The 25,369-nt window shown below is 35.1% G+C and overlaps 1 protein-coding gene across 2 annotated transcripts in view; it reads left to right on the forward strand.

Annotated features, from left to right (window-relative positions):
- Window positions 1-20,797, forward strand: part of LOC118738061 (beta-arrestin-1) — a 32,876-nt gene extending 12,079 nt beyond the window's left edge. For both annotated transcript variants that reach the window (XM_036468959.1, XM_036468958.1), the window contains exon 3: window positions 19,429-20,797. In XM_036468959.1, the coding sequence (XP_036324852.1) occupies window positions 19,429-20,267 (839 nt within the window). In that variant the 3' untranslated portion in view covers window positions 20,268-20,797. The remainder of the gene's footprint in view (window positions 1-19,428) is intronic.
- Window positions 20,798-25,369: the final 4,572 nt, after the last annotated feature.

Raw genomic sequence — 25,369 nt, forward strand, 5'->3', positions numbered from 1 at the left:
AAATAGACTAATACATTCAAATGAACAAGCAAGTAACTGCGCTAACACCGAGCTCGGGATATTATTGGGCCGTAATTTAATATGGAAAAATTATAAAACGGGTTTTAGTATGAAAATACTAATATACTAAATATATACTATAATTCTACATATTTAAGCTTTTAAAACCCAATTGTTAGTGTACTTTTTTGTTGAGAATTTATGACACTGCAATAATTGGAAGCCGTATAACTCCTTATGCACATATAATTATTTTCTATGAATGTACTACTGATTTCTGAAACGAAAAATAAAATTATGCACGAATACCAACCTAATGTAAGAATAATACTTATAAACCAAGGGCCATTCTAATTGCATACCACGAAAAACATTACCCTTATTTAATACAGAGAAATCAAGGAAAACATGATGCACATATAATACTTTTACTAAGGTACATATCTTATAATTGATTACGTATTTTTTTAACAAGAACATACATTTTGATTTAAAAAAGAATAAAATCTCGTTTTTCTCGAAATATGTATGTATATATTATTAGTATATTATAGATATAGATACTTTATGAAAGGTTTTTCAATCACCTTTCCAACCATATCCATGTTTTTAAAATTGGTTGAATGATTTTGGTAAAATAAGTTGTTAAAAATATTCTGCCTTATCCAGAGTTTCACCTGAAAAACAATTCACCAGAAAATTTGTCATCCGCCCATAGTAAAGCCATGGAAACCAAAAGTGAAAAGTGAACCGGTTCGGGGAAAATGAAACTCATGATAACGCCGATTGAAAATTCCACTTTAACCACCCCTTGCACCGTTCCTTTTAATTTGCAGCAAAACAAAATTCATACCATCAAAATCAAGAATAAGGGGCGAGCCACGCCCATTTTTTTTCTTTTCTGGCTCATCGGACCCTATTCTTTACTTTTATCAAAACGCCATAGGGCGTGTGTGAATCGGTAACAAAGTTGTGTGGGAAAGCTGGTGAATAATATTTTTACTATGGGAAATGGAATCTTTTTTGACAACAGTAAATTTTTGACAACCGCAGAATAAAATATTATAAAATGAAGTTAAATGAATATTTTAAGAAAATATGTACCATCTTTGATTGCAATTCATCAATTTGAGCTTTTAATCAATTAAAGCGTTTGAAACATTAAAGAAATTTATTTACCAAAAATATTTAATGTAGCGTAATACTTCTTAATTTGGCACCAGAAAGTCCATTTCCTTATATTTTATTGTTTTCGCTTAAATTTGGGGCATTATATGCATTTGCCAAAAATTGAAAAGTGAAATTTATTTCACCCCATACTTGTGAAAAATTTACTCGCAGCGAACTTTGTTACCGATTCACACACGCCCATAGAAAAGAAAACAATTATTTAAAACTTCTAAAAAAAATAAAAAAAATAAAAAAATAAGTTCGCTTAATCCCGCGCCCTTTTATATTTCACATTCAATTTAGGTTGAAAAGTATGCTCGGAAAAAATCTAAATTATTCATATTCACTGCATTACCGACACTTTCCAGTGATTTAGAATTTTTCTCTATTTAGGTAGCAATTTAGGGCCGGTTGTTCAATGTCTGGTTATCACTACTTGCCGTTTCCGACTCCATGCATATAACATGGTGTCGGTAACGTCGATAACGAGGTGCAACTGGGGATTAGTGTCAAACAGGCGTCGAGCAACCGGCCCTTAAAATGTGTTTTATTGCAGCAATTTTGATATCTATTTAAAAAATGTATACTGTAGGCTATGTCTGGTCTTGTGCCAGAGCTTATGCGCCAATAAAGTTTCTATATTTCTGTGGTCATAAGGAATAACCACCTAAGTCGAAAAATCTGAATTCGAGAAAAAGCGTTTTAGGGCCGGTTGCTCAAAGCTTGGTTGACAGTAATCCCCTGTTTAACATCGTTATCGACGTTACCGACACCGTGCTATATGCATGGAGTCGATAACGATGTTAACCGATGATTAGTGTCAACAAGGCTTTGAGCAACCGGCCCTTAAACATTTGGTGTGTAATGTCGCGTTAATTAAAACAAAAATTGGTTGCAGCAAACTGGAGATCAAGCGAGTGCTTGGCTAGATAGTGGCTTCTGTTTTCTCTTAATTTTCCTTCGTGTAGTACTAAGGAAAAAATTCCATTGAGCCGATTAAAAGAAAGCGGCCTTTTAAGGCGAGCAAAGAAAAAAAGGTCATGATGGCATCGTCGACTTCTTGGTCGGCGACGTCTGAGGCGGATGCTTCTGCATTTGAAGGAAGTGTGTTAAAGAAACCAAAAATTATGAAAAATAAAGAAGTAACTAGTTTTTATGAGCTCACCAGCGATAGAGTACTTATACAAATTAAACCAAAACGTAGCGCGAAAAATGACGAGAGTGCTGAAAATGGCGGGAAAAAATGTAGAAAGTGATGAAAATGACGGGAAAAATGTAGAAAGAGTCAGAAAAAGCGGGAACAAATCTAGAAATAGAAGGTAGTATGGAATATGTTCCAGAAAGTGAGCAGTTGCAGGAAGCTCTGTAAGTTTTAGGTTAACCAAAGCGATCAAGTATAACGAAAATGTACAAAAGCAGTGCTGTACCCTCAAGCATTTAAAGGGGAAATTTTCGTATTGGTGGATTCATCAGAATGCACCAATATTCAAAATGAAAGAATAACAACAGGCTTAGCCAAATTAAAGATTTACGCCAAAAAGATGTTGACTATATATATGCCTTAGGTAAAACACTGTATAAAGTAACTTTTAAAAATACATATGCGGCGAACACTTTTGTCGTTGACGATAAACTCCTTAAACGAGGTCTGAAACTCTTTATTCCGCGCACTGCTCTAGAAATATATGGTGTAGTCAGAGGTGTGCCCACATTTTTTAATGAATCTGATGTTCCAAATGATGCCAAATCCAGTATTCCTATCAGGTCTGTCAGACGCTTTACGCGTAAGGACTCCGCTACCTACGAATACATTCCAACCTCTACCCTAAAAATAGGCTTTCCGGGCAATGAGATCCCTAAGCAAATCATATATGAATATACAAAGCTTGACGTAGCTTTTTATATACCTCCTTTAAGACAGTGCAACAATTGTGGACGATTAGGTCATACCTTAATGTCCTGCAAATCAAAAAATATATGTCTTAAATGTGGAAAAATGAGCGTAAATCAGACTGTGAGGTAAATAACTAAATTCTATGTAGCAATAGTGGCCACACAGCAAACGATAAACTCCGCTGCCCTCATTGGGAGAAGGACATTGCGGTTATCCGCATCAAGGCGGTCAAAAAGATGCCCCGAAAGGAAGTTCTTGATACTTATTATACTAAAAATAATAATAGATTTAGCATGTTTGAGGAGGATCAATCAAATTTTCCATCAGTCTATGAGCAGGTTAATGAAACGATAAATAAAGATGTTAATATTAATCGCAATCTAACTGAAAAATCGTATAGCTCTGTTGTTAAAAAACGTTAGATTAGACAGGAAACAACTCAAACAAATATCCAAAACAAATGAACAACAAAGTTAACAATATCCCAGTTTTTGAATCTCAATCTTATCAAAAAGGAATAGTCACTCAAATGGAGAAACTGATGAATCAACTCAAGACAATGACTCCTTTCAACAGGGTCAATCCCTAAAAAATCCATTTGACTTGATCATAATAAAGACGAGAGAGCTATAATTAATTCAGACAATTTCTCCTTCCTTGAAAATGAGGTACTTAAAACATAATATTCCATCTCTGAAAGCAAATATAGATACTCTAAAACTCTACATAAACAAATATCAATTCGACATTGGATGCCCTAATGAAATTTTCCTTACAGCCAACTTTTCCCATAGGAGGTTGATTGGCTACAATATGGTTAAAAAATATCGCAGTATGTGTATGGGGGTGTGGCAATTGGCCTAAAACGCAACATCAAGTATTAAAAAGTAATGTTTAACTCTGATTTTGATATACTAATGATTGAAACACCCAATTTAAGTCCCAATATCTTTCTAATCACTGCGTATTTTCCTCCTAATGTAACCATTCGCGAGTTCAATAACGAAATACTGCGTGTTATTGACTTTGCAGATCGCCATGAGAATGTTTTCTTAATTGGTAATTTTAATGCTAGGGCAACAATATGGGGTGCTACAATTGAGTCAAACAGAGGCAAACAGTTAACTCAGCATATTTTGCAATCTAGTCTTTTCTGTTGAATAAACACTGGCTCTTTTACGTATCAAAAGGACTTTCGCACCAATAATGGCTCGGTGTTAGACATCAAACATCCAGTAGCTTAAGTAGAAAGAAAAAATGATCAGCGGCTGGTGTGGACAAAATAACATATCAAATGCTGAAATCTCTTCCTGAAATCTCCTTAAATTCTCTAAGCACGTCCCTAAACGATATATTTCTTTCCAACCAGATTCCCGATCACTGGCGAACTATAAAAAAACAGTCCCAACCCCTGAAAAGGAGATCTGAACAACTTCAATAATTTTCGATCAATTGCCTTAATATCTGTTTTACTAATAATTGTGTACTGGCGTAGTACATGCGCTTACCTCACAATACCCAAAACAAATACTCGCTTTGTAGCTGTTTGAGTTTTTGTATTACTTCCTATAGACCTCAGCTTTGTTCTCTCCGTTTTTATTTCTAATAGTAATATTGCGATAAACTAAGAAATACTCCCCTTAAAGTCAACCCTGCTTTGCATGGGAAACTAAACACAGCAACCAAAAATGTCAAATATGTCAACTTTTTCTCGCCGACATATTTGGATATATGCCCAGTTTCCGCCCGAGATCTTCTTTTTTCTGGAGGACATCAAGCGGTGCAGACCGTGCAATAAGAAAGCCATAATTTCTGAGCTTGCGCTATATCAAAGCTCCTTGTGTGTTTTATTAAAAAGTACTTTTTTTACAACATGCACGCGGCGCTAATTAGTAACCGGTAAAATAAATAAATAACTTTATTAATCATTGCGCGATCGCGGGGTCACCTTTCTTGTAGATTGGACAGAGCACACTTAAATTCCAGTCGTCGGGCATGCGTTCATCTGACCAAGAGTTGATGCATGCACCTTATCAACTCCTCGCCGCCGTACTTGAATAGCTCAGCTGACAGGCTGTGAGCTCCAGCAATTTTGTTGTTTTTCAGCCGCGAGATTGCTATACGTACCTCGTCATAGTCAGGCGGTGGAACGTCGACTCCGTCATCATCGACTGCGGGCTCGGGCTCTTCTCCACAACTTTCCGTGCTGCTACCATTTAGTAGGGCGGAAAAGTATTCCCTCCATAATTTAAGTACGCTCTGGACATCAGTTACTAGGTCGCCATTATTATTCTTACAGGAATACGCCCCGGTCTTGAAACCTTCCGTAAGTCGCCTAACTCTCTGGAAAAAATTTCGGGCATGCTTTCTGTCGGCCAGCATTTCAAGCTCTTCGCACTCACGTATTTCAGCCTCTCTCTTATTGCGGCAAATACGTCTCGCTTCCCTCTTCATATCCGTATAGCGGTCCGACATAGCGCGCGTTGCGCCCGATCGCAGCGTGGCTCTGTAAGCGGCATCTTTTTTCTCTGCAGCTTCCTGACACTCCTCATCGTACCAGTTGTTCTTTCGGGCTCGCTGAAATCAGACTACTTCGGCGGCGGTACTTAATGATCGGGAAATGTGCTTCCACTTATCGCATATGTCGGTTTGTTGAAGAGTGCTCTCTGAGAGCAGGTGTGAGAGTCGAGTAGCGAAAGCGCTGGGTGCAGTGTTGCCGTTTTAGCCCTTTGGTGGCTAGATTTAGCTACCACATACATTTTTTTGGCCCTTTTTAGCCCTTTTTAGAATTTATTCATACTTGGCATGAAAAAGTTGTATATGCTTAATTTGTTTTTTTTTTTTGCATTTATGTAAGAGATGAATTTTTAAACTAAGAAAGACTGATATATATATATATACATATATGTATTGTATGTTCCTTGCGCTTTTATACATACATACTGTAAAAGTGTTGGGGCTGTAAACGATTTAATTATAGTTTAAAATAGATAAGTTCACGGTTTAATATGCTAAATTTGTTAAATGATCCATCATGTCGATTGACCGTGTATGTTCTTGTGGTGTGATTTTACCAGCATCCTGGTGTCGTGAGTGGTGAAATTAGCTCAATGTTCTAAGTAAAAAGTATTTTGGCGGAAATTTCTTGCACTATATGAGTCAAAGCCGTGTTTGTGGAAGTTTAAGTTCACGATATTGCAGTTGTGAATTACAAAAAAAAAATGTTTAACGAAATGCTAGTAAGTTATATGCTTCGAGCCTGATGGTACAATCACTTGATGGAACCAGCAAGCTGGTGTATATTTTCCCTTTTATACAAAAAGGTTTTTGGTTGGATAAAATTTTTTTCCAGAGTTCATTGTTTTTATATACCATTACTTATTGAAAATGTTTACGTGTATACTTATATATGTATATGTAAGTAAAAATTTTAGCTACCATTTTTAGCCACAACGCATTTTTTAGCCCTTTTTTTAAAGGAATTTGGCAACCACTAAAAATTATGCGCGGCAACACTGGCTGGGTGTCTGTTGTGATTGCAACAGTGATGGAAAATGAGTGTGCATTGCACAGTGGCCAATTTTTTCGAAAAAAGCTGGCCAAAAGTCGAAGCGTGGTACAATTGTAATCAAACCTTGTGTATCCTTCTTTATTTTGGTTGCCGGTTTTTAATTTCACCACATAATTTCGAAATTCAAAATGGCGGATCCATAATCAGATTTTTAGCAAAACTAAGGTAGTTAAGTAAAAATGGTCATGTTTTCGGCTTTTTTGTTATATAATGTGATGTAGCGGTTAACAATATACGCTATCATTCCGCAGGGCCTGGGTTCAAGCCCAGTTTCCGACCAACATCAAAAAATAAGAAACAAACAAGTTTTTTTGTAATAAAGTCGCCCTTTGGCAGGCAATGGCAAACCCCCGAGTGTATTCAGCCACGAAGAACAGCTTCTCATAAAAATAAAATCCCCGTTCGGATTCGGCGTAAAACTGTTGGTCCCTCCCCTTTGTGCGCCAAAATCAAGGCGCACCCCACAAATCGGAAGAGAAGCTCGGACAAACACTAACGAGGTCTTAATGTTTGTTTCTAAAAATCTTGATGTTCAAATTTACACGGGCTTTTGAATGAATCAATAAACAAGACATACATATTTGTTGGTACAGGAATATATTTTTAAGATAACAATTTTATACATAGTCAGACTCGAAGTCATCTGAAGTATCCAACCTCGTATCTATATTTACTGATGGCAATTCCGCATCCGCATTTACAACAGTTGATAATAATTTAATGGCATCTGGCGACAGTTTATGGTTTTGTTTTGGTGGGTTTAAACGTAAACTTGAAATGACAGCGCCGAGGATACAAGCAGCCGATATTTTTTAATATCTTTATTCCTTGACTCTTGGGTTTCCTCGGAAAGTTACCCAATTGACAGGGGTGCCCTTTCAATAATGAGAGGCCCATGGATGAGCAGTAGGGATGTGCCGGGTATCCGGTAGATATCCGAAATCCGGCCTATCCGGCCGTTTTTTGGTTATCCGGTTATCCGGCCAGATAATGGCCGGTCGATTATAGAAGATTCAATTTAGAAATTTAACCCAGATTTTGTATTTTTGTAATCCAATTTAATAGTGTCTTAATTAGTAATCAGAGTTAACAATTTGTATATTTTTCATTATGAAAAGAAGCATTTCCGCATTATCGGGCAACAACCTATTTCTATTTCCAACATAAATGTTACCCGATGCACTAAATACTCTTTCCGAGTTCACTGAGGAAGGTGGCGCGCAGAGATACTTCATTGCCAATGTAAACAAATTTGGAAATTCTTTGCGGCTATACTTCCACCAAGTTAAGGGATCTTCTTGTCTGGATATAAGAGGTAGCTGCAAATATTTCTCTATTTCTATTTCATAAATCGCTGCCTTTTTTCTTGTACGTTCGCTGCTTTGTCTACTAATCGTTTGACTATCCATATCACTAGAAACACTAGAATCAGCATCAGAGCCGTTGGCGATTTCCTCAAAACAATGCCGCAACTATTTATTGGAACATTCACAGCTCTTCATTTCGTCGTGCCGAAATTGCAGACCTACGCGTTCAGAAACGAAAAAACTTAATAGGCGGGTTCTGTATAATTTAAACAAAAATTAACGTAAGAAAACAAAACATCTTGATTGTTCAAAAGCAAAGAATTTGATGAAGATTGTTTTTTGTTTGTTTATAAGATGCCATTTTTCACTGCGATAGAATCGCACAGATGTGTGCGTAATTGTGTTTTCGAAGTGGTAAATTCTGTAGCATCAGAAACGGTGCGGAGGTCGAGGTGAACTCAAGCCGGCAAAAAACAATATTGTGAAATTTATTAAGGCAGCAGTCTACCGGATATCCGATCGGATATCCGAATTCGGCTGTTATTTTTTACAGGATATCCGGAATCCGGTTATCCGGCAAAATCTATATCCGGCACATCCCTAATAAGCAGTCTAATATAGTAGTACTTTCTGACATCATTTAAATTCTAAAAACATCAAACCTTTAAAACATCAAAATCTTGACAGAAATATTTTTTTTTACATAATTTAAATCTTTTAAACATAAAAAAATTAAGAATCGCGTATAAAAACTGATGTGCAAACTACAGTGGCGGCTTGTGGCAGGTGGTTTTAACCAAGGTGGATGGGAAAAACTACAATATATATGAAAAAGAAAATTAGACCGCCCATCTCGACCACTCTCGTAACTATTTTCCTAATCCATCATAATGAGTAAACAAAAAAAATCAATCCGTGAATATCTATGTCTTACGTCAGTTTTTAGATGGCGTGACAATGAAAAAACATGTTTTACATACTCTAGATTACAATGTCCATGAGCGGATGCTTGAAAACTGTTATTTTTTTAAAGATAATACCACGATTTTAACAACGACGAAAACTCTAATTTACGAAAAGTTTAGAGCGAATTGCTAGCAACAGTCACTTCGGTCTCTTGTAGCACTAAGGCCCTTATTATGAGCTGCATTCGATTTTCGATCTTCGCTGGCTATACAGGTAATCCACCAAAAACTAAAAATCGAAAAAGTTTTACATAGCGTACATACATATATTTCTTTCGTATCCGCAATTAAAAATATTTTTTTTTTTTACATTTGATCGTAAAGAAGAAGTTGGCTTCCGGGTTCTGCATATACGCTTAACATTTTTGTTTAAACAAATTTGTTTCGTTGATACGTAAACTTTTTTGAAAACTACATATACTTACTTTTGGGTATGCAGTTTTATAGTCCATTCCATTTCCGTTGAAGGTGTTTCACTCTGGCTGACTTCCAAAACGTCAATTGCTTTGCATACGTACAAAGTATAAGGTTCCATAACGTCGAACTACAAAATATTGACAATGTATACTGCTCCAAAACGCAGCCGAAAAGTTATCGAAACGCATCGCTGGAGCAATCAGCGCATCAGAAACAAAGTTGATGCTTCGTTTGTTATTGGTTAGCATTGGTGTTTTAGAAATGGAAAATTCAGAAAAATTGTTCATTGCTCTATTGAATATTTAAAATATGCAATGTATATGGTTGCAATGTGTCGCAACTCTGCATATACAAACAGTTTGAATACCGCAGTATAACAGTTTCCAAACATTGTATTGATATGTTTTGGAAGTCAGCCTCTTTCTTCCATACTCTAATTTTTTGTACATCCAATATGTTTTATACATATACAAGGCAAAAAAAAAAATATTACAAATCAACGCGACTTCTTAGCCGCACTTGCACATTGTAATACTAAAATTTAATGGACTATAAAACTGCATATCCGAAAGTTTCTAAAATTTCTGACAGTAAAGTTTTAAATTTGAATGAAAATTTTTTGTAGAAAGTTTTAAACTTTAATTTTTATGGTTTTGTTGTTGTGTTCTTTTGTTGTTGCACTAAATAAAGGTTTTCCGTGAGATTTCTGTTTTCCTTATATGCAAACTATACTGTAAATATATGTTATAAAGCAAATGGTACCTATCGGCGACTTTCAATTTATTGGCACATTGACCTGCATTAAGGCACATTTTTCTGGAGAAATTCGGCACAATTTTAAATTTTGATTTTCCATCACTGGATTGCAGCTTTTCGACGTTAAGCTATCCTTGCGTATGTCTAAAACACTGGAAGCGTGCCTTCCGTCTATCACAACATGATCGATTTGGTTTCTCGTTTTTCGATCCGGAGACAGCCACGTAGTTTGATGGATATTTTTATGCTTGAACCTAGTACTGCATACTACCATGTTTCGGGCCCCGGCAAAGTCGATCAGCCTCATTCCGTTGTCGGACGTTTCGTCTTGGAGGCTAAATTTTCCGACGGTGGTTCCAAAGGTCCCTTCCTTGCCCACCCTGGCGTTGAAGTCGCCAAGCACGAATTTGATATCATGACGGGGGCAGCGCTCGTACGTGCGCTCCAAGTGCTCATAGAAGAGATCTTTGGATGCCTCATCCTTCTCTTCCATCGGGGCATGGGCGCAGATGAGTGAGATGTTGAAGAATCTCGCTTTGATGCGGATTATGGCCAGACGCTCGTCCACCGGGCTGAACGACAGTACTCGGCGACGGAGTCTCTCTCCCACCACAAATCCAACCAGACATTGCTTGCCTTGCCCCGTCCAACGCATTTCTTGGATGGCTGTGATGTCAGCTTTTGTCCTTACGAGGACATCAACCAGCCGGGCAGAGGCACCTTCCCCATTAAGGGTCCGGACATTCCAGGTGCATGCCCTCAAATCGTAGTCCTTTAAACGTTTGCCGTGGTCGTCATCATAAGGGGGAGTCTCATCCGAGGCTTTGCCTTGCTTCTTCACTGGAAGTGGTTTTTACGTGGCAGGTCCCAAACCCAGCGCACAACCCATTGCTGGGACGGGGGTGGTTTCGCAACCAAATAAACGTTTATATAGCGAGCCGCTTGCACCAAGCAACACTCTCCAAAAACTCTTTGGGGAACTTGTATGCTGCTACAAACACAAAAACGCTAGCAGAACCTCTGATTACTGGGCTTTGCAAACGATGGATCAATAGTGGTATTCACCAAAGTGAGCAAGTGGCCTGGCAGTCTGGCAAATGAGCAGATCAGCTCAAGCAACGACTGTTGTCAACATCCGTAGCTTGAGCTTCTGCCAGAGTGCCAGGCCACTCGTTAAATTTGGTGAATACCACTAATGCTTCGAGAAGCAAGTAAATTTACTAAGAAAGAAAGTTGCAACCATTTTAATTTTTTCCATTTGAAAGTTTTTTATATTTTTTTTTTGTATTACACATGGCATGCTTTGATTTAGAAAAAAAAATCATAACAGTTTTGATACTTTCGATTCCAGAAGTAACAACAAAATACACGCAAATGTTGGTTTTGCTCTAATGCTACTAACTGATTGTTGTTGTTGTGGTTGTAGTTGTAGCGGCTACAACAACCCCGTCCAAATCGGTTAATATCTCAGTCGTTGTCGTCAAGCTCCACTAACGTTAGCCCTAAGAAGCGCACAACCTCAATAGGGTCGGTCCACAGGGACAAAGGCGTTATCTTCGGGCATACGAAGAGATGTTTCGAGTCAAGGGGTGTCTCTCATTTTGCATATCTGCGTCTAATCTGCTCAGGTATGAGTTTAACCTGCTGCAGTAGCCAAAGCGAAGTTGGGCTATTGTGGTTCTAGTCTCCCGAGGCAGATGAAGCTCCGCCTCGTCAATGTCCGGTGGTTGTGCGCCTAGAACGGCATTCACAGGCCTGGAGTATATAAAATCTAATTTCGATTTTTAATAATAACGTAAATACGCATCATTGCTTGTCATCTTAAATGATTTTTTGGTAGGGACATATGGAGGTGGTCACACTAATTATAATTAGCGCTATAATCGGGCGAAATAACAATTTTCGCAGTAAAAATGGAAATCATTCTGTGCGCAGCAAAAATAAACGCAGCTTTCTTGGACAAAATCCAGACCAGTCTTATAATTATAAAATCACCTAATTTGAAAAGGATTAAAATTAAAAAATAAATACAAATAATTGCTTGTTTTTGTGCAAATTCATATTAAAATTGCTATCGGTTTAAGGTCAATGCTATATGTACATATATGTACATAATCTTAAAGTTTTACTTGAGAGTTGAAGTCGGTTTGGTTTTTTTTGCTAAAAAATTACTTGTTTATTTAAACAATAGTCTTCGAGTGTCTTCTGCAAATCGATAAATTGTTTTAGTGATGATTTCATTTTTGTTTTATGTACAAAACCTCTGTGAACGCAAAGCATACCTAAACCTAAATTAAAGTTCAAACTATGAGCAAATATTAAAATATAATTATTTTACCCTTTTTTAAGCAAATGACTGTTTATCAGACTAATGCCGAATTTCCACTAGGCATTGAAATGACAGAAAATATATACCATTTAAAAACATGACAACTTTTTTAACGTAATGACACGAATATTTTTTAATGCCCAACTTTGTCATTTGTCATTTAGTGCCTAGTGGGAATCCAGCAGTTGCTGAACTCGGCCAAAATCGCTTAGGCGGTTACAGCGCCAAAAAAGGAGGAAGGAGGGAATCCAGCATAGCAAAAGTAAGCTGAAGGGTCGTTCACAGTTGATAAAATTATCGAGGAACAACCAGCAGTTTACCAAAAATAAACGGAAATGAATGTGAAGACACCCAAAGTTTTAATTTATTGCATAAATTTTTTGAATTGGGAATTGATTATTTATCCATAGAAAGAAACTTACTATGAAACCGCCCAGTTATGATGAAATGCTGTATCTAAGAAGCCCATTCACAATCCTTACCAAGCTCGGTAAATCTGTTGGAAATCTTTGAAATCGTGCAATGCTACGCGCATCTACCATATAACCATAATTTACAGAAACACGCAAAACTGCGATAAATCCATAACTACTAAAGCTAATTCATATAAACTCGATGACTGCGATAACCACTTAGCAGAAAATTTGATTAACATAAATTTTTGGATAATGGGCCACATTATGACCACAAGTGTGTAACTCGGTAACCGATTTATCAATTTCTTCCAAATTTGGTGCACTTAATAACCTTGGTACGAAAAAGGTATTCGTTGAAAATTATTCAAATGAGACTAAAATTACACCCGCCTTCCATATAACGGAAACTTTCAGAAGTACGAGAACTCCGATATTTTAATAACTGAGGACGCTAATTTACTCCAAGTTAATACTTACAACAATCTCTTAACAATAAATAAGACTGCTATAGTCTTTTAGGAATGGGGCGTGGCACCGCCCATTTTATGACTATAAAGGTGTATCTCGGTAACCACATTGAGTCTAACTCAGCATATTATCGAGAACGTTTGAAATGGGAAAAAACATCCCTGCTTACCATGCAAAGGTAGTTAAGAGAAAGTTGAAACCACAATATTTGATACCTGCGCCGTTTATATAAAGTTTGGTTTCGCCCAAACTTATACTTCTTTACTTGTTTTTAATTATTTTCCTTAATAATAGTACATAAATTTACGACTTAAAATACTTGTTTTTGTTAACAGCAATGAAATAAGACTGCATTATGGTGCCATTTACATGGTATGAAGCCATATGAACTGTTGATACGCTAAAATAGAGGGACTACATGTTCTTATGAGGATTTCAATGATATCTAGTGAGATGCATATAATTTGATTTTTTCATATCAAAAATTATGGGGAGATACTGTAAACATACTGTTGTGATACTGTTAAGCATATGAAATTATAGCAAGTTGGATTTTCATACATCTTACCATAAAAAGTTTAACAGATGCAGAGATACCAAGGAGGTTTTTTCCCATTTTGATGCCTTTTTTAATATAAAACCCATCGAAAACGAGGAAAGCGGCAGCTCCGCCATTCACATACATGCCAAATGTAGGAATTTTAAGAATTAAAAACAATAAACAAACAATTTCAAAACAAAAAAATTCTTTGTACTAGATCTTTTTCAATAGAAACAATTCACGTATGGTGGACAATAAAAATACAAAGCACTATGATAACAAGACATTACACAACATTTTAATGAACTTTATATCACATTTAAGTAAAAATAAGCCTATATTTTCCAAGCTGGCAAAGAAATTAAAATTTGTATTTTTTATTGTTTACAAAAAGACTTGCCAAATATACATATAAGTCAAAATTATAGAAGGTATGTATACTTCTCCCTTTCATTTTTTTCATACAGTTGATGCTTCTTTTACAAAATGCAGGGATGCCACACTTATTTCGGTACAATATGATCGTAATCCCTGCAAGCCATTGCTGAGCAGTTTCCCCTCAAATTCGACAGCGTTACACACACTTTCGCAACTTTTTAGCTATCACGCACACATTTACAAATTTGGTATTCGAAATGTGAAACATTTTTCATTTGTTAGAGCGGAATTCCTACTTTTATAGGAATTCTGTGCGTTAAAGCGAGTAAGAAATATGGCAGTTTTTATGACAGTAGGCTTTGTCGCAAAATGTCACATTTGATAAAAAAATTTTATAATTTTATAGATATTTCAAATTTCATTTTATGTTCCCGTTGCCGTTGCCGTCGACTTTGCATCATTATTTTTAAGGTATGTACATACATATGTAAATTACTTAACTTGTGCATTTTAATTGATTTTCTCGTTATTACAGATTTGCAACAATTAAAATTAAAACCCACCATCATCTTTAATGCCGTCACCAGCTGATATCGCAAGCACCTCCTCCATCACCTTTAATGCCACCACCAACATCGTACCATCACCTTCAACACCGGTACCAGAAGTATTGCCACCATCATCGTTCAACACCGGCACCAGCAAATACGCACCATCAACATTCCACGCCTCTACCAGCAAAATCACCTTCAGCATCGCCACTATTACTTTAAGGCCACCACCAACATCACCTTCAACGCCTGCACCAGCAATGTTGTACACATCCACATCAATGGTCCTCTGCAATAATTATTCAAATATGCAATAACAATTCAAAATTCAAAAAATAAAAACTGTTAAGTCGCTCTTGTCTGTAATCCTCGTCTAATCCATTTCCAACCTTTTATAAAGTAAGCAGTAAGGATTGCTAAAGTAAGTACTAAATATTAGACATGGATTCGACATGGATTAGATAGATATATGAGCCACTTAACAGTAGTAAGGGTTTTGTTTTTTGAATTTTGAATTGTGTCGTTGTTGCACAGGACCATCGATATGTACAAAGTATGTTATTTGTTTGCACATATGTACTATAAGAGTTTTGTATTAATAAACGTTTTTTAAATAAACCAATTCATTTTTAGAAGTAAAAATTTTGATTTTCTACTTATTTGTTTTTTCCTGTACTGAAGAGTTTATAACGACAAAAATGAGTAGTTTGATTATTAGTGCTGAGGAGTTTATAACGACAAAAATGAGAAGTTTGATGATTAGTGCTGAGGAGTTTATAACGACAAAAATGAGTAGTTTGATTATTAGTGCTGAGGAGTTTATAACGACAACAATGAGTAGTTTGTTTATTAGCACTGAGGACATGCTAATGACAACAATGAGTACTTTATTCATTAGCACTGATGTGTTTATAAAAACGAAAATAAGCAGTTTGGTAGTTTCTAGAGCAGAGCAGATACATTTTCATTAATCAAAGTTTTCAATTAGTAAGAAGAGGTAAAATATTACACCAACAAGGGGAAAGTGCTCAGTTTTATCCCATCGCCTGAACAAAAATGAGTATTTTAATAAGCACTTTTGTAATTAGTGATAATGATAAAATGAGCACTTATTTGATGCTCAGCTGTCTTGCAGGGATGTATTTTCAATTCGAAATTAAAGAAAAAACATCCCACGAAAATGTTTACAATGGCAAATCCTATATATATGCAAACTAATGCAAAGAATGGAGTGTCATATCTCAAAAGGTTAGGAGAATTAACGAAACAAACATTTTATGGTCTTATGTTTCCTTCAAACCGCATTGCTATTTTTTCTAACTCTTCCTTTTGTTTATCGCTGTAACCGCTTAAGTTATATTATTTAATTTATACATGTGAGTTATTTTCAATGAGCATTTTTTCATTTGCTCCTGAAATTTGGGTACATTTTCTTATAGTATCTCTCATTCTTTTTTATATTACATATATACACTCCGCTGTTCGCGGTCGCTCCTCTATTGGGAATAGTAAACCTCCGAGTGTATTCTGTCATGAAAACAGGTTCTCATAAAAATACAATTGCCGTTCGGAGTCGGCGTAAAACTGCCCTTCCCCTTTGTGTCACAAAATCAAGGCGCACGCCCCATATGGGAGGAGAAGCTAGGCCAAACACTAACATATTATGCAAGCGCAAATCTGTATATCGTCGTTTAAAGTAAAAAATCGCGTATCGTGGTTCTGCAAAACCACGTAACTGACATTTGTGCCAAAAAAGATATTTGCTCACCGGAAGCTCCTATCGTCAAGCCCTTAATCATTTTTACTAAAATTTCGATACTCAGACATAAGAAGAGATAATTAAGTTTAAAAGAGAGAACGGTTTTGAATCCTCACATACAAGGTTTTGCATTTTCTTCATGCGCGGTTTTGTACTTTAAATGACGATATGTAAAAGTATTGCATACATATTTTAGTGCCTTTACAAGTATAAAATCCATTGAGAAACGAAAAAAAAACGGCATCCCTATGATTTCAACTTATGCGAAACGTTTTTAGTATGAAAGACAAACAACGTAAACAAGCAATTTCTGAACAAAAAACTGTTTATCCACAAAGATGTCTGAATGGAAGCATTACACATTTGAAAAAATAGCAAACCGCATGGCTTTATTGGCAGTAGGTCCTCTTTAAAGCACATTAAAAATCAAATAAGCTTCTAGTTTCGAAGTTAGCACAAAATGAAATTTTGTTGCTTGTTGTTTACAAAAAGAATACTTGCCAAGTATATAAGTCAAAAATGTTAAACATATATCGCTTTTACTCATTTTTTTTTATAGAGTTGGTGCTTCTTTTATAGGAAAATTCATACGGCTTATGATCAGATTCATACCATGTAAATGCACCATTAGGTTATTAATTTTAAAATATTAAAATATATTTAAACAACTGAATCTTTTAACACTAAAAAATAATGAAAAACAGGTTGATAGAAAATGTTCTAAGCAGACATTAAAAGAACAAAATCATATAGAGGAAATGTGGTAAGAGTTTATAAATCTGCAACAGCTTTATTTTGAAATTGGCTGATTACTGGTACTGAAACAAGACGAACTAAGGAAGAAAACTGCATTTACAAATTAGGAAAATATCAACAACAAAAAGAGTTAGACGGTTTTTTGTCCCTCCTGAAAAATAAAAAAATGGACTTAGCACGTTTCCGCACTATGCCAACGATATGCATTCAGAGAAAAAAGTTTTTAACAAGAAGTAAAAAATCGCGAATTTTATAGTCGTTTGTTATGTAAAATAACTCACAGAATCTGAATATGAGGTCAAAAATAAAAAAAGTAGAATAAAATAATCAGTTCTGATTATCACACCGCATAAAGCTCACCACCAGATTTAAGGTCTTCGAAATCCCTATGAACTTGATATGCAATGTTTTGCAATCAAATTATCAGTTAAGAGCAATCTGCAAATTTATGGGTGAAATCGGACACAATTTTAATTTGCATCGTTATTCTACCGTGAATTACACCTAAAAGCAGCACAATTTTTGTTCTTATTTTTATGCGATATTAATTTCAAAGTATACAGATCCAAATCTTTTGCAAGTCGATTTGAATATAGACAGTAATTTTTAAGCAAAAAAACCAAAACCGACTTTAATTCTCATATAAAAATTTAAGATTATCGTTAATATCTTCACGATCCAATTATCGGATCTAAACAAGTATGTATAGGACCACCCCTGAGGTACCACCTTTCCGATGAAAACAGAGTTATCGAAATCGGTTAACGTGGTGGATTAAAGCAACGTGTCGTTATTGCACACATTTAGTCGTAAAATCAATTAACATATCATTTCCATTGGCATGATTGTGCCCATCGCAATTAGAAAAACAGCTGCCAATAGTTCTGTTTTATTAAGCAATTATTTGTAATATTTTGTAACAATTGTTACGATTTATCATACCTTAGCTGGAAAAAAGTTGATATAAGATAAATTGATAGAGCAAAATAAGAGTTGATTTTTTAGATAAAGTTGAAAGTTTCTACTGGATAAATTTATACTTGTATATAAAATAAATTATATATGTATTACTAGTAAAAATATTGTATGGGGGAAAAATTTGTCACGTCCGTTATCACATTTTCATTCAAAATTAATCCAACAACGAATTGCTTCTGATTAAAAATTAATTGGTTATAATGGTCCGTAATTTAACTTTATTTACAGAATGTTTAAGGAAGGAAAATCTCACAGGATTCCAAGAGTTTTGATTATTTTTACATGTACTCTGAAACCATTTCTGTTTTTGTCATGTCTGTTATGACCTCGTTTTCGTCGATTTTTCCAACACCAGGGTTCCAATCGCACCTAATTTTTTTGTCAACCAAAGGACGGTTTAAAAGCTACACAGGGGCAATTTTTTTATAAGTGACTTCCGTTTTCGTATGATATATTTAACGAATGTAAAGTCCGACATATTTTGGAAATACCCATATGTTAATTTGAACATTTAAAAAAAAAAAACTGATAATTTAACAGCCTCATGTATCAAGTTAAGTAATCAAAACTATTTTTTTATTTGTATCCGCCCTGATTTTAAGTGAAAGTGTTGTTATGTGAAATTACACCTTATATGGAGGGAAGGCGAAAAAGTGGACTAGTTTTTATTGTCCAATGCATTGTTGATATCTGCATTGTTCTTGCAATATTTCATCGACATTGCTACCTTTGTTTGGCCGTTATTACTTATGGCATCCTAAAAATGATGCGTCGTTTCCAATGTGTTTCAAGCTTATGTCTAAGTTCCGCTCGCTAAAGAAAAATTTTTATGTGAAAGCAACAACAAAGTTAGCTACATAGTAGCGATGATCGATGGCGAATTTAGTTGTAGCTCATTGATTTCGTTCATTTCGCCACTCGGCGAATCGATGGCGGCTAATATTGCAAGATTACTTCTTCCAAGTGTTTTTTCAGGGTCTTGACCAATACGTTAAATAAAATTAATTTAGCTATAGAAAAATAGAACCTCTACTTGAGTCTTTGTGCTGGTGTGGCAGATTATTGCAATTTAAAAGATTTTATTTTCAAGCCTCCTACATATGTATATGCATTAAGAACTATTTTATAGTCATAATTTATTGTTTACTAATAACCAAAATGTCTTTTCATAGGTGAACACATTGAAGATAAGCCTCACAAGCGTAATTCAGTCCGCTTAACCATACGAAAAGTGATGTACGCACCGTCAAAGGTGGGCGAGCAGCCATCCATCGAAGTGAGCAAAGAGTTCATGATGAAGCCTAATAAAATCCACCTAGAAGCAAGTTTGGACAAGGAGTTATACCACCACGGCGAAAAAATTTCTGTCAATGTACACGTAGCCAACAATTCAAATCGCACTGTCAAGAAGATCAAAGTGTGTGTGCGTCAATTCGCTGACATTTGTCTTTTTTCTACGGCGCAATATAAATCCGTGGTGGCGGAAACTGAATCGGAAGATGGTTGCCAGGTACTGCCTGGCTTTACGCTTTCTAAAGTATTTGAACTATGCCCACTGCTCGCCGACAACAAGGACAAATGGGGGCTCGCGCTCGACGGCCAGTTGAAGCACGAAGATACGAATTTGGCGTCTAGTACGCTCATAACGAATCCGGCACAACGCGAAAGTCTTGGTATTATTGTTCACTACAAAGTGAAAGTTAAACTGCTGATTAGCGGTCCGCTGCTAGGTGGTGATTTAGTTGCAGAATTGCCATTTACCTTGATGCATCCAAAGCCAGAGGAGGAAGATAATGCACTCTTAATGGATAAATCACCGCGTCAGAGCATACGTGACCCTGAGTTGTTATCAAGGGGTGGTGGTTGCGATGGTGGTGCAGGTGAATTGCATCAAGCCGAGGTGCCCACCACGAATTTGATACAATTGGATGAAGACGATGCCCAAGACGATGACATAATCTTTGAAGATTTTGCGCGTCTTCGGCTGAAGGGAGCCGAAACTGAAGCCTAGGCAACGGGCATTCTCCACTGGCGTTGCGTTGATACGACATTGGCCATTTAGTGTGCTGAATAATATCATAATGTAAATTTCTTTGGATGACGTAATTTGACTATGTGTGAATTCAAGATTAGGTCTCCGTTTTAAAAATTTGTATCCTTGATATTCACTAACCAATTCTTATTTATTTTGTATGTACAGTAGAAAAAATTAAATTGGTGGTGCAAAAAATATAAAACAATATATACTAAAACAAGCTAAATATCCGTTGGAAACTAAGTTAAGTGTTTAAGTTGAAAATGTAATAATTGTGCAAATCGAATGTTTAACATCTATTTGACCGTTGAGAGAATTGTGGATGCTAAGTTATTACTGCAACAAATACTGAGCTGAAAAATTATTAGAATTGAGCAATTAGCGTTGGGGGAAATTAAACGAAAAACTAAACTATCATCGCGCAAAACAGAAAATATGCATTTTAATTGTATTTACTATTTTATAATATCTTATAATTTTTGAAACTTCATTTGTAAGCTGTTACGTACATGCATATATATATATACATATATATACATATATATACATATGTATAAAAAATATGGTTAATTTTACTTTTTCTATAAGCTACGACAATTCGCAATTTTATAAAACATTTCTTTTCAGTTTAGTTTTTAATTCATCTTTAATGAACGGTTTGTGTAAAATATATTTATTTCTGTGGAAATCGAAGGTACTACACATTAATGTGGGTATGCCCCAGCAACAATATAAGCTTTAATTGTAAAAAATGTATACCTGTTTAAGGATTGAGAATGAAACGAGGAAAGAAATTAAAAAGTAGAAACGATATAAACAATTATATAATGTGTTGTATTTAAACAAACTCAAACAAAAATACGCTTGCGTAATCCGAAAATATGTATGTATTTAATTTAAAATAAATATATGTATGTAGGTACCATTATTGCGCTTATGTATTTGTAAAGTTTTAAATGGCGAAATGTAAAATAAATATTTGTTTTTATGTCACAATGCACTGCACATACACAAAATACATACGTTGTTGTAGTTTCTAATTTTTACAGCTTTAGCTTTGCATTCAGGCTTAAGGAAAAATACAATAATTTGATGAAATTGCAATCTAGGGCTGATTAAAAATTTGTCTGGTTAGCTTCCCTAACATTTTACTTTACTAATTTTTCCCTTTTTGTCATAAAGAATATATGGGACTTGTTCGAGATGCAATCACAACTGCAGTGTTGCGCGAATTGTTAATTTATCACGTACGGTGTGATTTTCTAGCAACGATTTATCAGTTTAACATTATTGTAGCTGCAGTATTGCCGTTTTTATTTCGTGCCTCGAACAGGCCCATACTTGCATGTACCGATTCATACTACACTACAAGGACCACAAACTGATATTTTACAGGAGTACAGAAGAATTTACATCTTCCTTATATTGCTGGAAGGTTTCACATACTACCTATTAATGTACATATCGTCGTTTAAAGTACAAAACCGCGTATCGTCATTCTGCAAAACCGCGTAACTGCCAAAAATTGGATTTGCTCACACAAGCTCTTGGCTCAATCCTTATCCATTCGTCCTGAAATATACTAGGCAAATATGCGATTGCTTTACAAAAAAAGAGAACCATTTTAAAATATGAGTATTTGTACGCTCTAGAAAATAATTTCTACAACTTCACATACGCGGTTTGCATTTTGCTCATACGCGGTTTTGCATTTTGTTGATACGCGGTTTTGCACTTTAAACGACGATATGTATGTACATTAGACCTTATCATGATATATACATATAAATATGTACATGCCATAAATAAATACTAAAGCGCCAATTGATTTTGGGGACTTAATATATGAGAACTTCTGAAAAATGGCACGAATGTTGCGAACTCCATTATAAATGAAATGTAAAAAGTCATCATCGATGCCATATCTGCAAAAAAATTATTCAAGGTCAAAAAAATGGGCTTTTTATATTTTCAGCCAGGGTTTATAATAAAAATAGGTTACGCAAAAGTGTAGACCATGCAATTATCTATAAAAACTGTTGTGAACTTTTGTTCCTAAGAATTACCATTTCTGAGATATAGCGATTAAAAAATCTGTGTTCCCCATTATATACACAATTTCCACTCTATTTATGAGGTAGTGTACTTGGCAGGTTTTTATAACGTGGGCTCTGCGGTAGCGGCGTGAATTAAAAGTACTTAGAGAAAGCTATTCATATAATTAATAATTACACTAGTTTACAAGAAATCCGACCTTTGGCACTTGGATCATAATCCATAATCTATCATATAAAATTTTCAATTGAATCCGAATATAAAGCCAAAACATAAAAAAAAAATAGTTTTTGAGGTACACAGGCAGGTTCTGCAATTCACTTCAAATTTAATTCAAATTGAATGGGGTGGTAATTCACTCGGAAGTGAATTACAGAACCTGCCTGATAGTCCAATTTCAGTTTTTTTGAGATATAAAAAAGTGCCCACACTTAATTGCAATCTGTTTTTGGATGTAGCTGGCTAGTCTAAAATTTTCTTTTACAATAGTAACAGCCGATTTCTCTGTGAATGCTTAATTATAATCAAAAGATTATATCTTCTTGTTAGTTTCTCAGTGTACTTAATGGATGATTTACTCATACTAATTATTTAACTTATAGTTATTTATCAACTGAGAAATCGGCTGTAAAGCTTAATAAATTTGCTCTCGTCTATATAAAGGATATTTTCCAACCGGATTAGTAGTTTAGGAGCTAATTGATTTATCAACAATTTTGTTAAAAAAAATTAAAATTAAAAAAAGCAAAGTTTAGTTTAGATACAAATTTCAAGAGAAACAAATTTGTAGGCTTGCGGAATCTTGGACGTCAAAGTAGGATCTTTTGTAAATACAATACCCCGTTTACCTTAATTTAATCATAAAGAAGAAGTTATGAGCACTTAAGTAAAGATGCATACAAAAGTTTCCATACACATTTATGTTTTGTAAGCTTCCGCCTATTTTTATATTATTGCAACGCTTATCAACTTGTAATGTTGTCTGTCCAGACACCATTCATTGCCATAAGACCTTTGCTTTGCAAAGATCCTATAGAAGTCTACACACCAACCTCGTCGCCTGGTATCATATCAAAACTATAGGTAGATGACGCCTCGCCGCAAGTAGTTATATATCGCGCCTAAAAATATGAATAACGATCGCTTAAAATCGATATCAAATTTTGTACTTGCGCTGTAGACATTTTTGGTCTATGTTATGTAGTTTGACACTTGTCAATTAAATCTAATTCTTTGTACTGCATGCGTTCAACGTTTTAGTTTTCAATATCATAAATTGTTTATAATGACTTACTAAAATTTCAAAATCAAAAGTTATCAAAACATATTTTATGTGACTGAGAAATATTATTTTCTACTTTTTATATTAAAAAGTTTTTATTTTATTTTATTTATTTTGAGCTAACTTGACTGGGTTATTATAGGATTTTCGACTTGTACACGTGTAACCGTTCTAAAAGTGACAAAAAAGTCTGTATACGACCTGGCTAAGGATTTTATGTGGTAGCATAATAACTTTTAATAACAAATAGTTTCATGTTTTAATAAGTTTACAACCTTTTTCGAATTTTCGTGGAAACTTAGAATATGCTAAATCGGACTACGGGATTCAAGAAGTTTCCTGATTCTAACATAAAATTTCATCATGGTTAAATATAAAATTTTTTTTAGATCTTCTTCATGGTGAGGAGAAAAAACATCTGAACATTATAAAAACGAAATAATCAGCCCTATTCTGCATTTCGATTACATTCTCGCATTCCGCTCCGCAAGAATCGAACTTAGGTATTCTGAGTTACGATCGAATCGAAAGAAGAAGAGGAAGAGAGAAAACATCTTTCGAAATCAGCTGTTTGCCTAGGAATGTGTGAAATCGAAACAAAACAAAGAAATTTTGCCACCAAACTATAGCAGCTTATGAAGTTAAAGTTTGTAAATATTTTAAAATAGCTAAATATATCTAGCATCACTGTAATTTAAAAATAAAATATCGTTTGCTCTTAATTTAAGTGGAAACATAATTATAAAAATTAAATCCATAGCCGCGATGTTATTGCTTGAAAAAGAGAACGAGTCCCAGATTGCTGATGCGGGAGTTGGAAGGCGGAGATTTAGGGACATGTTTGATGATCTTTTTCAGATAAGTGAAGAGTCATAAGAAATTCATCTTGAACTGTATTACTCACCGCCCAAAGCCAGTGAAATTATAAACGTTGTTTGAGCACTCCACAACATTTTCATTTACTACAGATGTGAAGATTCTGGAGTTGATTCGAATAATTAAGATATTTTTGGGATATGGCCTAATGTACATACAGTAGCTCAATGCATTGCAGGCTGTAATCTGGACAATGGGTAGTCTCATTTATTTTAGCATTTATGTATTACAACATCACACTAACGATTACTCCTAAACTTTGCATTCCGTCATTGGAGTCCATGCCAATTTGGTTGTACAACGTGCAAATAATATAGAGTGCATATTATATAGTGTTAGTTACGCGACAGTTTCATTGGGTAATGAGCTGAATTGAGTTTTATGGGTCTGAACATTGTTCTCTACATTTGCACTGCTTTAGAATCTTCAAATCGCAGTGTGGACAGCAATAGTTAGTGATGTGGTTAAGTTCAATTTGAGGTGGATAACTTTTTGGTGGAGACAATAATCTTTTTTAAAATGGTTGGAGCAAATTCTTGAATTGAGACTAACCTCTGCTCCGCAGAAGATAAACCCAAAACTTTGTTTGGTCTTCATTTTCGGGAATTGGTTAAACATGTATATTTGAACCTAAGAAAACATTCATCAGTATCACTCTCGAGTATTGTTCATATTTTTGCTCACAACTACCCCTTGCACACTTCATGCTCGGTTCGAATTTTTAAACGTGATTTTTTGGAAATTTATGGATCCGCCACTTCTGAAACGCATTGCATTTTGTGGAAATAATATTTCTAAATTTATTTTATTTAATACTCGTTCTTTATAAACATTATTTCACTTTTTTGACTTTATTTTCACATCC

The sequence above is a fragment of the Rhagoletis pomonella genome, unplaced genomic scaffold (assembly GCF_013731165.1).
Source record: "Rhagoletis pomonella isolate Grant_MI unplaced genomic scaffold, Rhpom_1.0 Rhpom_scaffold_00004, whole genome shotgun sequence".
NCBI lineage: Eukaryota > Metazoa > Arthropoda > Insecta > Diptera > Tephritidae > Rhagoletis > Rhagoletis pomonella.